General features: G+C 38.5%; 1 protein-coding gene across 2 annotated transcripts in view; it reads left to right on the top strand.

Annotated features, from left to right (window-relative positions):
* Positions 1-20,801, top strand: part of PARD3B (par-3 family cell polarity regulator beta) — a 1,051,931-nt gene that overhangs the window by 447,817 nt on the left and 583,313 nt on the right. For both annotated transcript variants that reach the window (XM_032637435.1, XM_032637436.1), the window contains one exon: positions 13,562-13,671. In XM_032637435.1, the coding sequence (XP_032493326.1) occupies positions 13,562-13,671 (110 nt within the window). The remainder of the gene's footprint in view (positions 1-13,561; positions 13,672-20,801) is intronic.

The raw sequence follows: 20,801 nt of genomic DNA, 5'->3' as shown, positions 1-20,801 counted from the left end.
CCTGCGTGTGTATACATGTGTATGTTTTCTAATCTAGCTACATAACATAGTATTGGATGACCTAGACAGGCACAGTACAAAGACAGTTCTGATAGCGTCCTTTCATGTATAGCTTCTAAGGGCAGTTGCTCCTTTTCTGTGTCAGCGTTTTTGGAAAACAGCACTGTGTATTGGTTTGCTTGCCCTGAGAAGACCTGAAGATGAGATTATGACCCTTCCTCTCAAATTAATGGAGGCTTGTCTCAGGAGCCATTTGACAAGTTCAAATACTGGCTGATTTAGATACTGGCCTCTTATCAGCACCTGTAAGTTAATGCTTTTCATAGGTTGGAGGTCTATGTTAAGTTTTGTTATCAGATTCCCTCCGATCTTGGTAGATTATGCTTTAATTTGCTATTCTGTGACTTCTTATCATTATTGTCTATTTGATGCTCTTCAGTTATAATAAATACTAACCGAATATAATGCAGTACTTATGGATATAATGGGCTTGTGACATAAGCTGGGTAAAACAGGTATCACCTTCAAGTTAATAAACATTTCACATTCTGGCATAATTTGGTTTATTCCTAGGACTTGTGCAAAAAAAAAAGTGTTAAAAACTTACTTGTTCTGTCACTTATAATCGTCATAGATATTCAATCTTTGGCCTATTCTTCTTTTAAAATTTTTTTAAAATTTATTTATTTTTGGCTGTGTTGGGTCTTCGTTGCTGCACATGGGCTTTCTCTAGTTGAAGCGAGCAGGGGCTACTCTTCATTGTAGTGTGCGGGCTTCTCATTGCAGTGGCTTCTCTTGTTATGGAGCACAGGCTCTAGGCATGCGGGCTCAGTAGTTGTGGCTCATGGGCTCTAGAGCGCAGGCTCAGTAGTTGTGGCGTGGGCTTAATTGCTCTGCGGCATGTGAGATCTTCCCAGACCAGGGATCGAACCTGTGTCCCCTGCATGGGCAGGTGGATTCTTAACCGCTGCACCACGAGGAAAGTTCCTGGCCTATTCTTTTAATTGACTGAAACCCAGTCATTACTGTGACTCTCAAAATTCCATTTGTAGAAAATATTTTAAGTTCAAACTGAACTCTGTATTTCCCATTCTTAGGATAGCAGGCCCTCTGTGTTCAAACATCTTTCCCTTGAAAGCTAGAGCTTTAATGCTGTTAGCAAGAATAGTTTGCCCCTTCTCTTGAAGAATCATAGAAACATAATCTAGTTTTGTACCTGTGGCCTTTGATTTTTTTTTTTTTTTTTTTTTTTTTTTTTTTTTTTTTGGTACATGGGCCTCTCACTGTTGTGGCCTCTCCCGTTGTGGAGCACAGGCTCCGGACGCGCAGGCTCAGCGGCCATGGCCCACGGGCCCAGCCGCTCCGTGGCATGTGGGATCCTCCCGGACTGGGGCACGCACCTGTGTCCCCCGCATTGGCAGGCAGACTCTCAACCACTGCGCCACCAGGGAAACCCGGCCTTTGAATTTTGATGCATGTTGAATCTGATGTTAGGAGTTACACAGAAAAGTCAATAATGATCCGTGGATCATTGCCTCACTATGCCACTGGGTGAATAAGTCTGCTGGTGTAATGGACCTATTTAGTAACAAGACCGCAGCCATATGAAACACCTGGGTGGATTAGATTTCCATTATCTAATGTGAAGTCACAAAGGTTTGGACAGCTGGGGCCAGTTCCACATCTTGAGTAGAATATGACCCCTTGCCTACCGGATGCATAAGGTAAAAGGTACCTGAGGTCACTGCTGATCCCTGGGCTCCAGGAGTAGCTGTGTGTCAGCAAGGGAGGTCTCAAACCACAGTCACAAATGTTGGAAAAGTCCCCATGCAAGACAAGACAGGAGAAAGTCAGATTTTCCTCTGGCACTTTTATTAGACATGTTCCCTGTCAGGGGAGCCCAGTTTCTATGTTTTCTGGATTGAGCTTCAGTTGATTGACTTGTTTAGAATCTTAAGTGCTATTAAGTAGAAACCATGCCTTCCCCATCAGAGGAATTAAGGCCCTGAGAGGCATTAGGTCCCTTTGCTACAACACAGAAGACAGCATTTGGGGCATAGAGGCATTGGCATAAAACCATCTTTTGAGTGTTCCTAAGAGATAACACTGGCTCCATAATGCCCGACTTTTTCCAGTCCTTCCAGGGACTTTGAATACTCCAATAAAATGTAATGATCAAAGGTTTCAAATGCAGCTGATAAATCATATAGATTTGTGCCCAGGATGCCTTAACTTGACTTATGGATGTTTCTCATCTATCATGAAGGACTTGGTTATTTGAATTTGGTACTTTGATGTTGCCAGTAATTGTTTGCAACTGCAGCTCAATGGCCTGAAGGCATTGCTTGATTTTCCCCTTTCTCATCTTGTAAGGAACTAGTGAAGTAGTTTTTCAGAGGCTGTTTTCAACTCAGTGGGAGCTGTGGCCTAAAATCTAGGACAAAAGAAAGGTTCCATAAACACTTCCTACAGACCAACATCACTGCCCTAATGAACCATCCCAAATGAGCTCCACGCTGAATCAAACAGTCCTCCCAAGTCCAAACCTCCTCCACTGGACACATATCCAAATACACTTTATGGTTTTTACAGGGGAATTACTAAAGAAACCATTTGGAAAAGATAACTCCGCTTAATCTTTTAGTCAACATGTTTCATATATTTATAATCTACAATGTCTTTCCAAAATGTATTTTAATCAGTTCTTCAACACTTGAAAAAAAATGCTGTAGATGGTCTCCCTTTGGAAGCCACAGTGTTATTCAAATGAGATTAAAGTAAAACTCTCCCATTTTAAGACCTTCTAGTAATGTTCTTCTAACCAGATCACTCAGTCACTTTCACCTCCACTTACTTGGATCATGCCTGTTTTCTAGCTGAGCAAATATTATCAGTACCTGTGCAAGGATGTCCATCTCTGGCCTCTAAAATCATATGCCCCTCTGCCTACTATAAATATCTGAGTCATCATTTTATACCAGTTTATCAATTCATATATGTTACACATTTCAAAATTCTGTTTAGAAATCAACTCTCCCAAAGAATCTTTTCAAGTAAACTCGACTATTTTCCTTCTACTTCTTCCATAGGTTGCCATAAATCTTATGAATATAGATTATTCATAAATATAAAGGATGTTAAGACTGTAAACTAGAGAAAACTGAAAGATCAACAGGCAATAGATCCCTTTGTAAGCTACAGTAACTGATAAGATTGTAGTTAATATTTTAGAGCCTCTACTGGAATTATTTAACATTGGTGTTGATGTCACTTTTATGCTCATTAATCATTAAGTTGCAAGGGTGATAACATATGCTGCATTAGTGTGATAGTGTTTGTTTTAAAATAAATGTTGATGCTGAAGAAAAAAAGTGTTAGGTGGAGTGAAACAAACGTGACAGTAGCAATTTATTTACTTATTGGGGGCATAGACCCCTTTCACGACCCAAAAAAATTCCCTTGTCTGAGACATTTCAGAATCCAACGATTTCTGAATTTAGAGGTTGATCTTTGTTCCTCTTACTGTGTTTAGTTCAATTCAGCAGGCATCTGTTAAGTACCCACTCTGCTAGGGATCCTAAGTGATTGGGGCGAATTGCTTGCTCTCAAAGCTTACAATGTAATGTTGCCCTACCTTACTCTCCCCCCACCATCACTTTCTCTCTCTCTCTCATATTCCTGTTTAAGAACTTGCTTTATCCCTATCTGTCTTAAATGCCCACATTTATTTGTGTACGTGTTTATTATCTGCCTTCCTTTCAGCTATTTACAAGCACTACAAGATTAAGACCTTTGTGTGTTGTTGTATCCAGAATGCCTAGAAGACTGCCTAGTATAGTTTAAGCATTCAATGAATAAATTAAGGGGAGACAAGAAAAAATACACCTTTACAGATAAGACAAAACAGGATGTGATATACCCTAAAAAAGCACAGAAGCAGATCCACATTTTGTAGGGCTCTCAGGTATGAAACTTGGGGAGATTACTATTTAAGAAAAGGAACATAGATTTTACGTACAAAAGTATAAATGACTGCTAATTCAAAATGAGAAAAAATTCCAACATTTTTTAAAAAATTAATAAAGCTAATATACTAAAGATGTCTGAAAATATGAAAAAATATTTTATTAATGATATATTAATTGACTGTATCTTAATTAATGCTTAAAATAACTTGCTTTTTTCTACAGTTTTGACTGCATAATCTTTAATAATCTTCATATGTAAGATTTTTTTATACACTGAATAAAACAGATAATTCAGTCTTGGCTGTAGTATGGTAATAAAAATGTTTTTTGTTTAAATAGTATACGTGATATGTAAACATGGGGCTGCACACATACATTCTTGTAATCTGTGAAATGGCTACAGGTTTGTGTCTTACTAACATAGGAATTTTACTACTATGCTACGTTTTTGAATATATTCCATATAGAAGAGGACTTCCCATTTGTCAAGGTATCAGTGAGAACTGAATTATCTGATTACTGAATTACATATAATTTTGTACATGGAGTGAGTGAATTTTCCTTAGACTAGCTCCTGGCTTTATACATTTCAAGTCTTATCTTCCAGCACCCACACTCTTCCAATGCTGGGTGCAAAGAGAGCCCAGTCATTTCATTATGTCACCTGGCCTTGTACTTTTGTATCGTGAAGCTGGATAAACCAACATAGTGGGTAAGAGGGATATACCTATATTCCTCCAAGAGGACCGGCATAGAACTATACATAGAAGTGTCTATAAACCACGCAAATATATATAGTCCACTTTATTCAAATGAATTGTATCTTCAACTCACTTAACTGAATCTGGAAATGTTCTTGACCACTCTAGGTTCACCCAACAGAAGGGACAGTGTGCTGGAGGGGACATCAGAGTTGAAAGAGATAAGAGAATTAACCTATTGCAATTAAGTTATTTACTTAGGTAAAATTTACAAAGTCATCTAATCATGTGCTCATGTTGCTAAGGTTCTACCTGGGAGCTTGTGAGGGCCCCTGAAGTTAGGCTTCATTAGCCCCCCCAGCAAATCTGTATCTGGATGTTACAAGGACGTAGAGATCTTTATACCTTCAAGGATGGACAGGATTACAACTGATGGCAGTAGTAGAGAATGATAATTTAGGGGGTAGAAACAGTATGCACGCTGAGGTCAGAGTCTGCAAGACGTTTGTAGGCAATGACACGTAGTCCCGTTTGGCAGATACCGCATGGCAATGAATGCAGTGCAAGATGTAATCTGGGAGGTAGACTGGGGGAAACCCATTAGGTCCTTGAATGCCAGAACAAGAAATGGGTGGTTCATGTTGCATGTCTCACATCCCTTCCATTCACCTCTATGATCCTGGAGCCTTTAGTTGGAGTCATTAATTCAGGTATCTTTATTTGTTTGTTAATGTTTTGTGCTTTTTCTAGAGTGTATACCTTTCAGAGACCAGAGCCTTTGCTTCGTTGAACCTTCACTGTAACTTGGCATTGTTCTTTTATTTAAATCGTTTGAATTTACTCTTAACCTAAAATGACCACTTTTGAATTTCTTCCATGGGCGTTGCCAAAATACAGTGTGCTTTGTCCTTTTATTGCTTGTCATTGTTCTTAATATAACACTTGAGACGTAGTGCATGTCTAAGACTTGGCATTAACTGACTTTCAATAGCATGAGAAAATTGATACTGCGATGTGGTTTAAACAATAGGAAAAACTGTAGATTTGTGTATATCAACTGGATAAAATGTGAACACTTCAATAGGAGAGAAAGCATATACCCTCAGGAATGCGGCAACAATATATTTCCAACTGGAGGCATAACAGTCTTCAGAGAAAAGCATAAGTCCCGGTAAAAGTCAGTTACAAACCCCCTCATTGTTTTTATAGCAGTGGCACTCCAATTTAAGCAGCTTTCCAAATACTAAAAGATATCTTATCATGTGTCAGCTCATTCATAATTATTGTGTTGCTAGACTGTTGTGTGAATTGCTTGTGTGTGTTCCATCGTGTGTTGAACAGGCTTTTCTGGGGTTTCGCAATCCAAAATGAAAGAAAAACAACACTTAGTCAACTTGAACTTCTTTGCTCCTTTAATGGCAATACTGGGAGTCTCTTTTCTAATGGAGTGATATTTAAGAGTAAAGTATTTGGACAGCTAAAATTCTGCTAAAATGTGACTTGGTTTCTCTCATGTGGTTTTTCCATCACGGTGTCGGAAAGCATGTCACAGCTGCTGCATTCATCACAGGCCAGGCACCAGACCTGGTCAGGCACTCCTGTAGTGAAAGTGATGTCTTCTCCGGTACTTTACCATAAATTGCGTTGCTATTGATATCATTACCAATTTGTTTTATAGGTCTCCAGGTTTCAGTGAAGGGGAGTTTGTTAGGCATTAGTGGAAAAGCCCTATCTCATGCCCACGAAACATACACACACACACACACACACACACACACACACACACACACACACACACAACCTAGTTGTCTCCAAAAGCAAATGATGTACCACTTTCACTAATCTCTCTTTTTTTTTAATTGATGTATTTGAGGGTTAATAGGAAAAGGATATTTAAATCATTTATAAGAGAGACCATGCCCTCTGAGAGAGGTGCTGGTAGGCCTTGACTACTGGAGTCAAGCATCTTGCCAGATATGCCCATGTGACTATGGGTTGGTATTCGCCTTTTAGTTACTCAGTTCCCAGCACCCTTTCATTTTATCTTCCTATCCGAGTCTTTCCATCTGCTGACCTTTTTCGATGAAAAGAATTGCTACCACATTGAAGAGACATCATCCCCCTTACTTCCATGCGCTCACCCACGTAAAGTTGTGACCCCCCCCAATGGAAAAGTGTCACGTGGATAAAACTGGAGTAGAAATTAAGTCCAAAAGACTTAGGAACTTAATTTCTCTGGACTTCAATTTCCTTATTGGCTCTATAACTCACAGAACTGTCTCTTTTCAGATCTGGAAGGGCCTTTGGTATTGCTTATCCAACATGCTTCCTTAGTTAACGCAGAGGACTTGGACTCTGCGGTACAACTCAGCTGTCTCCTGGGGGGCACGTAGTGCCAGGATCACCTTTAGAAGGCAGGTTTCCTCACACTTGCTCTTTTTGCACCGTATATCTGAAGGACATCTCCATACTGTAATGCCAGATGCGTTCAACAAGTGTTGAAGTGCAAGATAATTAAAAGGCATTCTTCCAGGTACTGACTAGGTACAAAGTCTGTTATGGAAATGTACTGTGTGAAACCGAGATACAGCTAATGCATCCTGTTAATATTATTAATATACTACTAATATTGCTTACCCGGCAGAGCATTTCTTTTGTTATTTATCTCTTTTTAAGTCCCTAAATATGTTAACCATCTGCGATGCATTTTCATCAAGTGAAATATTTACCAGTTGAGGTGTATTTCAACAGCCTTTTCCCCCATCGATATTTGTTCTGTTATCTATCCTAAGTGTAAGTAGCATTGGAAGGAGAGTATGTTTTCTTTCTTCAAACTAGGTGTTTTGGTGACCTGCTAATTCAATAGCACAGAAGTAATCCTTCAGAGCAAAGGAAAACTGAACCTCTACAAAGACCAACCTTTAGCCCTCTTTGCACAAAAATAGTTTATCGTGTTAACTCCAGTTCCTTTCTCCTCCCTTCCGCCCCACCTCTCCTCTAGGCTCACCTCTGTGGCTCTGTTAACCACATGTCATTCTAGATACACTCCGAAAATCCTCTGAAGATTCCTTGGGAATAAAAATTCTGGTTTTCTCGTTAGTTTGCATGCAGTGCCATTTGTAGGCCAGTGCTGATTGTTCCTGTTTTCCTTTGTTTACCTTGTGTTTGTCCCCATCACTCATTCTGAAAGCCAATATGATTTCCAGTATGAGCTTCATACTCCCCTTTATGAAGGCCCGAAAATCTAGGCTTTAATTTCTCATGCATACCCAGACATCTTAAGATTAAAAGCAAATCATTCTAACCTTCAGTGGGCGAAGATTCATGGTTTTTTGTTTTTTGCTGTTGTTGTTGTTTTTCTGAAACAAACCATAACAGTTGCTAAAACCTCCCTATTGCTTGTTCTTCCTCGAGCAAGAAATGTAAGAATGGTTTTAGGTTTCTTTCGGACGCTCCCCCTCATTTGCTTTGTATGTCATTGAACTTAGTCAATGAACTTAGTCATTGCTGAGTTCTCCTGTGTCCTTCTCTAGTTTCTTACTCCATTTTTGCCTGTGACTGCTGAGTCCCTCTTTCTTCACATCGCTCTCCCAGCCTCTTCGTGCTTGGGGCCTCCCAGTTCTCACAGAATGCCTTGTCAGCGTCTTAACTGGGACCCCCTAAAGCTTTCCCGGTGTCCATCACCCTAGGATGAAATAGCATCAGTGTTGATGACAAGCTGCCCGTTTGATTTTGCTCGGGAGAATCATTAACCATTCTTAAATAAATCCCTGCTCCTGTTCACCCTGCAACTTAGAACTTGTGCCTTTGTGACATTTGACACGGGACTCGCGTTTAAATCCATTGTTTGTTCTCTCTGCCCACTGCATCATGATATGGATGATTCTTCTGGATCTCGGTTTCAGTCTCTATAACTGCCTGTCTTTCTGAGGCATCTTTCAAAACCCCCCAAACAGAATTTCATATATAACACATCATCTGGCATTTGAGCTGATTTCTTCCCAAGCACATCCTCTAAATGGAGAAAGCAATCCCTCCAGGGGTGTGTGTGTGCACCATTTATACCAAAGAGACAGCAACCTTTGTTTATGTAGGTAACACCTTAAATTTGTGTTGGCCTTTATATCTTGCATGATTCATTGATGTGCCAATCTGAGGCTTTTAACTAGCTGGTGCCTCTTTAAAAATTCTTTTCCCCAAACTGGATTAGGTGACCCTCCTCTGGGCTCCCTTCGTTATTGGGTTCTCCAATAAGCCATACCTAACTCCCCTGGAACACTACATGGGACCTACTTTTCTGTATACTGAAGTGTTCTTGTCCCATCTCCTTCTTTAAAAGATACGCTTAGAATAAGCACCATGATTATTCACCGTAATATTGTCCACCCCTTGTATAGGCTGATGCATAGTGGGGCCTCAAATATTTAACTGAGTGGGAAAACATAATGCAGTTGTATAAGACTTTATGCTTTAGTCTTAATATTTCTTATTTCATTTGGGCTCTGCAACCAGTGACTTTGAAACTATGATATCAAGGGATAATACTGTTCCTTGAGCTGAATTGAGGGCTTTTGCTTCTAAAATCTAATGAGTCTTTTCTCAGCTGAAAAATACCAATGGGTAGTGCTTTTTTTCCCATTTTTGCACTTCCTTTCTACCTCATCATGTTTTTCTTAGAAGCTTAGATTTGTATAGTAAGGCTACACCTGATTTTACACAGAATTATGTTTTACTATTTTCATTTACATAGTATTCCAAGAAAATTCACTTGACTTTCAGGAGTTCAGCTTTCTTGAGCAGATAAGGTAACACTGCTCACAGCATTAGCAAGTGCTATAACCTCCTTTTTCTTGTGTATGTGTGTATATGTGGGGAGGAAGTGGTTCCTGTGTGAAAATTAGATATTGGACAGTACCATGTTTCATGCATATCTTATTTTATTTCAGCTTTCCATCAATTCTGTGATGTGATGTTATCATCAGGCTATAAATGATGAGACTGTATCACAAAGCAGTCCAGTGTCACGGAGCAAGGAGAGGTGAAATTCAGTCTATTTGATTCCAAAGCCCAGGTCCTCTCCACTGTCCCGACACTGTAGTTCTTAGTGTCTGATCTTTACTGTTAGGTTATAAACTCCTTCAGTGCAGAGGTTATATTTTATGTACACCCCCTTGTCCCCCACCCCCAGGAGTTTCCAAACACCAAATGTAGTTGTCTCCCTCTCATTTCAGCCAGATGTGCCTTTTACCCTATTATATGTATATATCCAAGGATTTGCCCAAATCATCTTCAGTACTTCTGATTACTTTCTCTTATACAGTAGGATGTATCTTTCCTTGTCTTTAAAGTATAACTCAGTCTCACCTTCAAATGGGGCTTGGAATTTAAAAATTAGATTTTGGGCTTCCCTGGTGGCGCAGTGGTTGAGAGCACGCCTGCCGATGCAGGAGACACAGGTTCGTGCCCCGGTCCGGGAAGATCCCACATGCCGCAGAGTGGCTGGGCCCGTGAACCATGGCCGCTGAGCCTGCGTGTCCGGAGCCTGTGCTCTGCAACGGGAGAGGCCACAACAGTGAGCGGCCTGCGTACCACACACACACACACAAAAAAGTCCACAAACAGTAAATGCTGGAGAGGGCGTAGAGAAAAGGGAACCCCCCTACACTGTTGGTGGGAATGTAAATTGGTGCAGCCACTATGGAGAACAGTATGGAGGTCCTTGAAAAACTGAAAATAGAGCTACCATATGATCCAGCAATCTCACTCCTGGGCATATAGTAAAAAATGGTCTGAAAGGATACATGCACCCCAGTGTTCATTCCAGTACTCTTTACAATAGCCAAGATATGGACACAACCTAAATGTTCATCACCAGAGGAATGGATAAAGAAGATGTGGGACACCTATACAAATGGAATATTACTCAGCCATTAAAAAAATGAAATAATGCCATTTGCAGCAACATGGATGGACCTAGAGATTATCATACTGGGTGAAGTAAGTCAGACAGAGAAAGAGAAATATCGTATGATATCCCTTATATGAGGAATCTAAAAATAAATGATACAAATGAACTTATTTACAAAACAGAAACAGACTCACAGACTTATAGAATGAATTTATGGTTACCGGAGGAGAAGGGTCAGGGGAAGGGATAGTTAGGGAGTTTGGGATTGACATGTACGCACTGCTGTATTTAAAATGGATAACCAACAAGGGCCTACTGTACAGCACAGGGAACTCTGCTCAATGTTATGTGGCAGCCTGGATGGGAGGGGAGTTTGGGGGAGAATGGATACATGTATGTGTATGGCTGAATCGCTTTGCTCTGCACCTGAAACAATCACAACATTGTTTTAATCGGCCACACTCCAATATAAAATAAAAAGTTAAAAAAAAAAAAAAGATCTAGCTGCTTTACAGTTTGTTTGTTTGTTAATGTTCCAAATAGTTGGTCCACTGATACAAAACTGAACTGTCATCTTCTGGGAGACACCCTATAATACTGTGGCATATTGATTGATTATAGAAATGCAAATACATGCTATTATAAAATTATGTTTTAAATAATTTAACGTTTTGTTATTAAAACAGCAGATACTGACAGTAAGTAAAGAGTCAGTCATGTCTTTAGAGTTGAAGGAAAACTATATAGTGTGGCTTATTTGAGAAAAATATATTTGTTACCCAAGAATAATGTCTTTCTTTCTCCCTCCTTCCCTCTCTTTCCCCTCACCAACACACACACACATTCAGTATATGTGTGTATATATATATGTATATGTATAGATGTATATGACTCAGCTGAAAAAGCAACGTAACTGAAATTGTCAGTCACTGAAATATTTATTTCTGTGCCTCTAAATCAACGTATTTTGTGACCTCGGTATCCCATACAGGTTTAACATGTTTTTTATTTGTTTGTCTTTTTCCAATTTGATATTATTGACTGTTGCAGTGTACTAGTCTGGGTCAAAACTCTGGAAACAAACCAGAGTTTCATGGAGTTGGCCCCATTCTCTTTTTAATTTTAAAGATAATGGGTTGTTTCTGAGGAGATTGTGTTTAGACTGACTGGTTCACTTTGTGTTAATGGTAATTCAGGGGCTTAACCTGAGAGGCTCTTAGTCTTTAGATCACCTGAAGGAGGGAAAAACATATTGGTGTGGAACTGGGACTCTATTGTCTAAGGTTTTATGGTACTTTCTCTTACTTTTACTCCTCTTATTTTTCTGTTTTTAATATTTCTTTCAGAGAATAATTGCCAACCTTAGAACTATTGGTATGTCACTTGCTTAAGAAATGTTTTAAAATAATACAACTGAATGTATATGCAACAGAGAAACAGACTCATGGATATAGAAAACAAACTTGTGGTTACCAAAGCAGAGAGGGAAGTGGGGAGGAGCAAATAAGGGGTACGGGATTAACAGATACACACTAATATATATATATATTTTTTTTCACACTAATATATATTTAATAGATAAGCAACAAGGATATACTGTATAGAACAGGGAATTATACCCAGTAGCTTGTAATAACCTATAATGGAATAGAATCTGCAAAAACGCTGAATCACTCTTCTGTACACTTGAAACCAGCATGATATTGTTAATCAGCTATACTTAAAAAAAGTTTTAGATGGAGGTGGGGAACAATGTAGTGAAGTGTCTATTAATAAAAAATAAATAATGGAATGTGAACTTGGGCTTTATAATACCTTTTGGCATAGTGTTTCCTCCTCAGTAGCACATTCATTTCTTATTATAAGTTATTTTTTAAGAATCAATTTCTAACTGAATAAGGGTGAAAAGTATTAGCAATTCTATGTTTTGTTCACAGAATAAGGATGTTGTAGCACATAGAAAAATCAGATTTGTAAATAACTTTAAAATGGATTCACTTTTTATAACTGTACCATATAAAATGAGGTATGAAAAAATGTTATTTTAAACTGCAATAGCTCGGGAGTTGGGGAATTACTTTCAGAATATTGATAAACAGAGGATTGCATTTCTACTGTTTCTTTTTTCCCCAAAGGCACACAAATAGAAAGTTAATTTTTAGAAGAGAGTGATTGTTAAGTCACAAACAGATTTTTTGAGAGTTTCTTCTATAGTGACCAATTGTGTATGAAACAAATTCTTTTCGGCCTATTTGCAGGCTGAGTAGCTGGGCCACTGTTTCTGCTAAGGTTGAATTTCATTTGAACTTTCTAATAGTATGATCTGCTTTCAGAATTTAATAACTGACTCAAATATTTAATAGTGGAAGCTTTCATTATTAAAAAGAAATCAGGATATATTTTTAAAAGAACTAACTTATTTTCTTTATCAGTTTTATCTACTTTAGGAGAAAAGGAGGAGAATGAAACCATCTCTTTGTGTTCTTAAATAGACATTATTGCTATAACCCCAGCAAATAATTTATTTCAGTGTATATCATCATTCAAAAGAGTTGGGAAGCTCCAAATGGCAGTAATAACTATACTTCTAGCTCTCCTGAATAGCAAATTGCACTGACTGTGTGAACCTCTTCACTTGTCTGCTGGATAATCATTCGTTTTAATACTCAAATACATTTTCTAGACCAGTTTTCAATTGTACACTGTCAACTTTTGCATTGCCTAACAGTTTTCTGTTAAGTAGAATGGCTTGTTTTGAAATGCAAGTGGGGAAAGCTGAGAGCTGAAAGATTCTGTTTCCATGTGTCATTCTATAAATAGATGACAAAAGATCATGAAATGGATTAATTTATAGGCATCCTTAGAAATAGAATGTTTTTACATAAAAGCATGTTGTAAACCTTTTTAATTAAATTGCATTGTACCATGCCCTCTCTTCCCCTCCAGGGCATTCTTGACCTCTCACCTCTTGTTTTGTCCTACAGGCACTCCGCTGCTGGTGAGGAGAAGCAGTGACCCAGCGCCAAGCCCACCTGCTGATGCCAAGCCAAGCGCTTCACACCCCAGTGGCCAGAGTCTGAAACCTGTTATTCCAGTAGGTATCCTGCCGTTTGCATTCCTAATGAAAGATCAAAGCGCCTTACCCATAAACTAACTGGGACTTTGCCGTCTTAAGTAAGTGGATAATTAGAGCTTTTGATAGGATATATAGTGTTAGTTATAATAATAAGTAGCATGAGCTATTGCTAGTATATAGTTATAGTGATAGCTATTATTTACAGCGCACCAGTTATGCGCCTAGCACTGTTAAAAGGGCTTTACATGAAGTCATCTATGCTTCCACATCAAAGTACAAACATGTTTTTGTCTCCATTTCACTGATAATGAAATTGAGGCAGAAGGAGGTTTAGTGATTTGTCAGAGGTCACAGCTCGTAAGTGGCACAGCCAAGAATTTAACCCAGGTGGTTTGGCGCCAGAACCTATGCTCTTAACCAGCGCACTATACCGTTGGGTTTCCCATCCTTCTCCTTCATAATGCTCCCAGAGACAGTTTATCTGTCTTCAGTACGTTAATACAATACAGTGCTTTGTGAAGTCATAAGTCATACCGTGGTGAATGGTGGTAGAGTTTCAGGCTACCAGTGTCGTAGACATGTGGTACCGGGACTGGGTTTCTAGAGCTCAACATTCAAATTAAGGAAAAATAAAATTATATACCAAAAGTGCTTATACCTAGGTATACCTATAAATGCTCTACTTAGAATTGAGAAGTTAAGTGGCGAATAGTTTCCTGAAGAGACAATGCTCTCCTTCCGTATGGAGCTGTGGGATTTTTCTGCTAAGTCCTGAGTTGCTTTGAAGAATTGTAATTTTGGTTCATCCTCTGAAATAGCCTGAGAGTTAGATTTTGGATAATGGCTGCGTATCACTGCAATAGGTGATCTTCAATAATGTAAGCATATTTAAAAGTCTCCTAAAAGCAAGTCTCTTCTCCATTTTAAGTCTCACTGTGTATAGTGCCTTCAGAAAAAAAGCAACATTTTTGGTATGTAGAGATGCTAAATGAGCTAAATGGATTCTCCCAGTTTGGTATAAAATATTCTTATCAAGAACCAGTGTTAATGTGTGTGAGATAGGAGTCACCATAATAAATCACGGGGTAATTACTCATAGGTTTGCAGCAATATTTGGGCATGTTTCTTTTGGTAAGCAAGGGAGTGTCCTGAAAGTAGTTTAGATGTAATGTTTTCTCACTTCCCATCCTTTTAAAGAAACATATTTAATGGAACATTACTTTAGTAAAAATCAGGTGTGTGTGTTCTGTTCTAATGATGAGTACAAACAGAACCAGTATGTGGTATGCTGTGTGTGTGTGTGTTTAACGCCCACTGATTGAGACCATGTTAAGCCTGAATATATAGGATTGGAGGAAGAGAAGAACTATAAAAACAAGAATTACATAAAAGAGAAGAAAGTATAATTTACTGCTTATTTTTACGACATGAATACACCCTGAAACAAAAGTGTGATCTGTGTTACCATGATTTACATGCAGAAACCCCACCAATATTAGGTCTGTGTTTCTATCACTTAGGCTCTGTGTTGAGACCAATTGAAAATACAACAATATAGCTTGCCTAGAGGAAATGAGGGCTACTATCTTTCTGCTAGATTCTGTATCCTTACCAAAATATGATATTGTTGAATTCCAAGTTGGGGTGTTTGGAGAGGGAGGTATATTATTACTAGCAAAAACGCAAATTCTAATTCAAGAAGAAATGCTGACACCGAAAATCCTTTTACCTAACCTATGCAAGTTATCAAACATGGGTCAGTCCCTATGTATCAACAGCAGAAGGGAAAGCACATTTCCTCCTTCCCTCCCAGAGTTCTCTGTGGATGATGAAGTTCAGACCTGAGACTCAAAGAAGAGAATCTGGTCCTTGCCTTGCCACAGAATAATGGCACATCCTAGGCTTCTCTTATCTCAATTGTAAAATAATCTTCATGCAAAGTTTAATCCTTAACGTTACAAGGAGCAGGCATTGTACCTTATTTATCTTTCTTTCTCTAGTCCTAAGTACACGCAAGGCGCTCAGTGTACGTGTGTTGGACGCAAGACTAATATTAGTCTGGAAAAAGTCCTAGAAATCCTCAGCAATTACCCAACTTTTCTAACTCAGATATTCTCTCTGCTCCCCCAAAGAATCTGCCAGGTGAGTGTTTTATCTGCCCTAAGGTCTGGATCACCCCAGGCAAGTGTAAAGTTAGTAAGTGAAGACATTTAGGTGTATCTGTTTTTTACCTAGAAGGAAAATGCAGTTTGCGTGTGTGTGTGTTTGTGTGTGTGTGTTGTGTGTGTGTGTGTGCGTGTGTATGTATGTATTATAACTCTGTTCCTTTATCCCTGCACATCCTAACTCGTGGGCTGGTCAGACCTGATTGTCCAGTATCATAGCCACTGGCTACATGTCACTATTGAGTACAGAAATGTATTTTAAGTGTGGCATGCACACTAGATTTCAAAGATTGAAATATGAAAAAAGTAAAAGATCTCGTTAATAATTTTGTATTGACTACACATTGAAATGATACTATGGTAAACTGGATAGAATAAAATATATTTAAATTTTCACCTATTTCTTTTTACTTTAAAAAAATGGCTACTAAAAAATTAAAAATTACATCTGTGGTTCACATTCTATTTCTATTGGACAGAGTAGCTCTAGACCGAAGTAAAATTGGAAATAGCACTAATGAAATGGTTTGAGACCCTTGGGAGAAAGTTCTTTGAGTTGCACAATATCTCTGGGATAACAGTATGATTAGGTTTGCCTGGGGCAATCCTAGTTCATGCCTGTTGTTCTGGCGTATTTATTAATAGTTTCCCCGCTAACTCTCAGAGGTGTCCATGTATGGATGATAAATTATGTGGCACCCTACACATAGCCCTATAGTCACTTGTATTGTTTGTTCAGTGATCAGAGGAGTAGCCTTTCAAGGAAACCATGGGGACATAAGAACCACAACTCTTCCATGGGAGCACACTGCAGAGAGCGTTCTGTGTGGCAATGACCTGAGCCCAGGTAGTACAGAATCTGAGAATATGGATTCTTCTCCATCTCTCAGATTCTCCTCCACTTCAGCGGCACTATACTTGATTCCTATGATTTGATAAGCGATGACGAACGTGGGGAACATGTGATAAGGTACCCATGTAGCAACGAATATGAAAAATAATTGCTTAAAAAGCTCTGTTCAATTGCATTTCATTTCAATATCCAAGAAGAAAGGCAATGACAACAAAATTTCCATCTCTTAAACAGAGTGTTCGTATGTAAGTAATTCACAGATGGCAGAGCCCCAAGTGGGTTATATTCAATCATTCCCAAGAAATGAAACTTACTTACAACCCACAGCATAAGAAGCTGTACGGATGAATATTTGACACATTTGATTATATTGAAATATTGCCTTTAAAACCACAGTTGATGATTGTTATTTTTAGTTGTACTTCATTAGGCTTGCTATAGGGAGGAGAGTTTTCTCTGATGTCTGGAGATATGTTTTTGAAATGTTGGAAAAGTTGCACTTGTTTTCTGGCTGGTGAAGTTATTACGTATTAGTTATTTAAGATGTACACCATCAAACAAGTTGGAGTTTTAAAAAAGGGTTTAAATTAGAAAAATCAGATCCTCTGCAAGCTTCTAATCCTGTGTATACTGCAAAGCCACTAAATCTCAGCACTTGTCACTTAGAGTACCACCAGATAAACAGCACAGGAATTTGTTTCCTTTCTTCCTCTTTTCACAAACCTATCCAGTTAATCAGAATAGCACGATTATTGATGTGCAAATAGTAATGACTATTTTTCAAGGAGTAGAAAAGTCAATTCTACTGACCGGTTTTGAATCAAAGAAAGAGAATCCTGGGGGCAAGATATTGTAGTGAGAGCCTCCCTTATGGGCAGTCTTACCTTCCTTGCCTTGATTGTAACCTGGTGTTCTTGACTTAAGGGCAAGCCATAAAACCAGGTTCTTGAAATTGATGTTCCTGAATTTGCGGATGGAAGGGAACTCTAAAACAGATGTGATTTTTTTTTTTTTTCCCCTTAATATCCGGTTAACTACCATGGTTGTTTTGTGTTTTAATGACTGTTTATAGTTTCACGTTTAACCCCTAAGGCAAAATGATCCTGCAGGGTGAGTAAATTAAAAAGTAGATTCCTGAAAGTTACAATGCTGTGGTTGTTCTCTTTGTTTGTTCTAAAACTATTACTTGTCTTGATTCACCAAAATAAATTAAGACAATACTGCTCTGTTTTTTTAAGTCTGTGTCTATAATATATACATTTCATTTCAAAAAATAACATGGCAGTTTTTGAAGTTGTTAAATTGGTACTCCATGGGTGGGTTTCAGAGGGTCTGTTAACTCTCTGAAGTTTTATGCCATGGCATGGTGTGTGCGTGCGTGTGTGTGTGTGTGCGTGCGTACGCACGCACGCGCACTTCCTGAAGGGGCTCTATCACTTATCAAATGTTAAAAGGAATACAAAAGATCAAGAACCACTTTTTTGGGGGATTTAGGATGAAATAATATGGGAAAGCCACCAATTCTCAGAGTATGATGAGTGATAAGGAAGTAAAGTGGAAATTGCGGCTGTCCTCCAAATGTGTATTAAATAATTAAGGTTGTTTCATCATAGTATTACCTTTCCTTTCCAACACATAGTATGTAAATCCAAGATGTACAGATGAATGGAAGTTTTTGAATTGTTGCATTGAGAGGTCCAAAATAACTCTTTGGTCAGTAACAACACAGTTCGTAGCAGCAGTAAGATTGGGGGAAAGGGGCGCCAACCCCTTGGGAAGACACCCTGGGGAGAAGAACTTTTTCCAGTGGTCCTGTGTTTTCAATAGGAATGAAAAGTGAGAATACAGTATCCAGTATCAGTTTTGTGGAGTTTTTGTTATTTCATCAGCAAAGATAATGGCAGGTAGCTTCCAGTGAGAGAAAATCTTTCCAGTGAGTAGAAGCATTCTCTTTGTGTCTTGCATATATGTATTGATTGAAGAATTTCCCCTTGGATGTCACGTATATTGAAGTTATTATAGCCAGTGTTGCTCCTGGATTAAACACTTTCAAATCCGTGAAAGGAATTGCTGAAATATTACAGAGAAAGTTAAATAGCTTGGCTTTTCGGATTAAAATCATCAAATTGTCACTGACATGTCAGAGGACTTTTGGTTGTGGGTTGCTGACTGTCAAAATCCAACATAGGAACTTAATGAAAGTTCGGAATGACCAAATCATGCTTTTCTATCCGTTAGATATACAATTAAGCAGCTATAGAAATAGGGGAACAAAATAATCATTGTAGACTCTGACATAAATTAGAAGGAAGGCTCTATTCATTGTCATTGAGGAGAGATGGATACTGAAGAATGAAACGGAGGGAGAAATAGCATGTAATATATAATCTCATTATTTAGAGATACTGAAGCCTACAAAAGGTTTTTCTTTTTTTTTCCCCCCTCTTGACACAGTGATTTAATAATAGTCCTGGTGTTTGTAACTCCAGCTGTTCACGCTGTGTGCTGATAAGCCAGAGCTTGGAGACACATTGCAGCGATGGTTTTCATATGGCTTTGTTTTTAAGAGATAAAGCTGCCATCCAGTATTTCATGGGGCCAAATGTTTACTTAGTTTGGCAACTTTAGGCAGCTTAATTTCTGAAACAGTTACGTTTGTAAGACTCACATTCAGCTGGGGAAAATCTAGAAGCCCAGTTTATTGTGTGAAAGAGTTTTTCACCAAACCTTGCAGGAGTTGGTGAAACAAATTTTGACAGTCTGAATGTCTGTGCCATGACTAATGAAGGAACCTGGGGATTGTGACCCCTGTTTAGGTGAGTTCTCTCCCATCGTTCTTCTTGGGTCTAGTCCAGAACTGAAAGTCTAAAAAGAGGGATCACTATTCAGAGGCCAGCTTCAGAAATTAAAGAGGTAACCATGACATGTCGTCGTTTGCTGTTTAGATTGATCTGCACGTAATGAAAATTGAATGAGTTTGCTTTTATGCCACCATAAATTGATTAATCCCTTAGATGTCCATGACCTCTGCCATGTGCCATCCGGAAAGCATAAGGCATGGTCCCTGTCCTCAGGAAACTTACAACCCGGTTATGAAGACCAGAGCTAAAGCAATTAAGCCTAGCAATCCACCAGCGAGTATCAAATCATCAAATAATATATTTTTAACCATTAAAATTAATGTCCTTTGCCTTTAGTCTATACTCTGCTCAGCCTGTCATGGGAATTACCATGTGTACTATCTCTAGCTCTTATCTCACTCAAATATAACTGCTTGTTTACATGTCTGTTACAAGACGGGGCTCCTTAGAGGCATGAGCTGATGTATTCATTTTTGTATGCAAACCCCCAGACACAGTGCCTGACACATAAATATGATTTAGATGATTAAAACTTTTACTTCTGAGCTGGGCAAAATGAATTCAATTCGGCAACTTTTAACTGTTCTGTAAAGATGTGTGAATGTGTGCGTATGTATGTGTATACATATATACGGATATATGCACACACATATGTATATATGAATTAAAATGTAAAAATTGTGAACTTACCTGTATACATACTGTTTTTCTCCCTAAATAGCTTTAGGTTAGGATTTTCTGCTTTAGGACAGTGTGTTACCTGTGTTTTTTAGTGTTGTCAAGGGGAGAGAGAGATTTAAACACAGGTTCTCCACTTGGAGTTTATGATGTGGATGGGTGGCTGAAGTCAGCAGTTTCAAGTGAGGCCTGATTTATCTTCTTACAATTCTAGCAATGACTCCATCATAGAAGTTGATTCTGAGAAAATAGAATTATAGGGAAAGAACAAACCTTGATAATTCTAGAGACAAACATTATAAAGCCTAATTTTGTTAGTGTCCGTGAAATGTGAACAAAGAAAATAATTTAATAGGCAGTCAATGGAGTCAATTATCTGAGTTCTACCTTTTTGTAATAAAACTGTGAGTTCTATCATCAAAAAGTTAGTAATCTCAGTAGTTACAGCTTTGTAATTTTCTAATAACTATGTTCAAAGAACTTAGAAAATCCTTGATTAGACTAGAAATTTCTGCACAAGATTCCTCTCTTATAGCCATCATGTCTGAAGATTTCCCCTTCAAATTTTTCCTTATATTCCGTCTTCTTTAA

The sequence above is a fragment of the Phocoena sinus genome, chromosome 7 (assembly GCF_008692025.1).
Source record: "Phocoena sinus isolate mPhoSin1 chromosome 7, mPhoSin1.pri, whole genome shotgun sequence".
Taxonomy (NCBI): Eukaryota; Metazoa; Chordata; class Mammalia; order Artiodactyla; family Phocoenidae; genus Phocoena; species Phocoena sinus.
The sequence above is the reverse complement of the archived record's forward strand: the minus strand, read 5'-3'. Positions and strand labels throughout refer to the sequence as shown.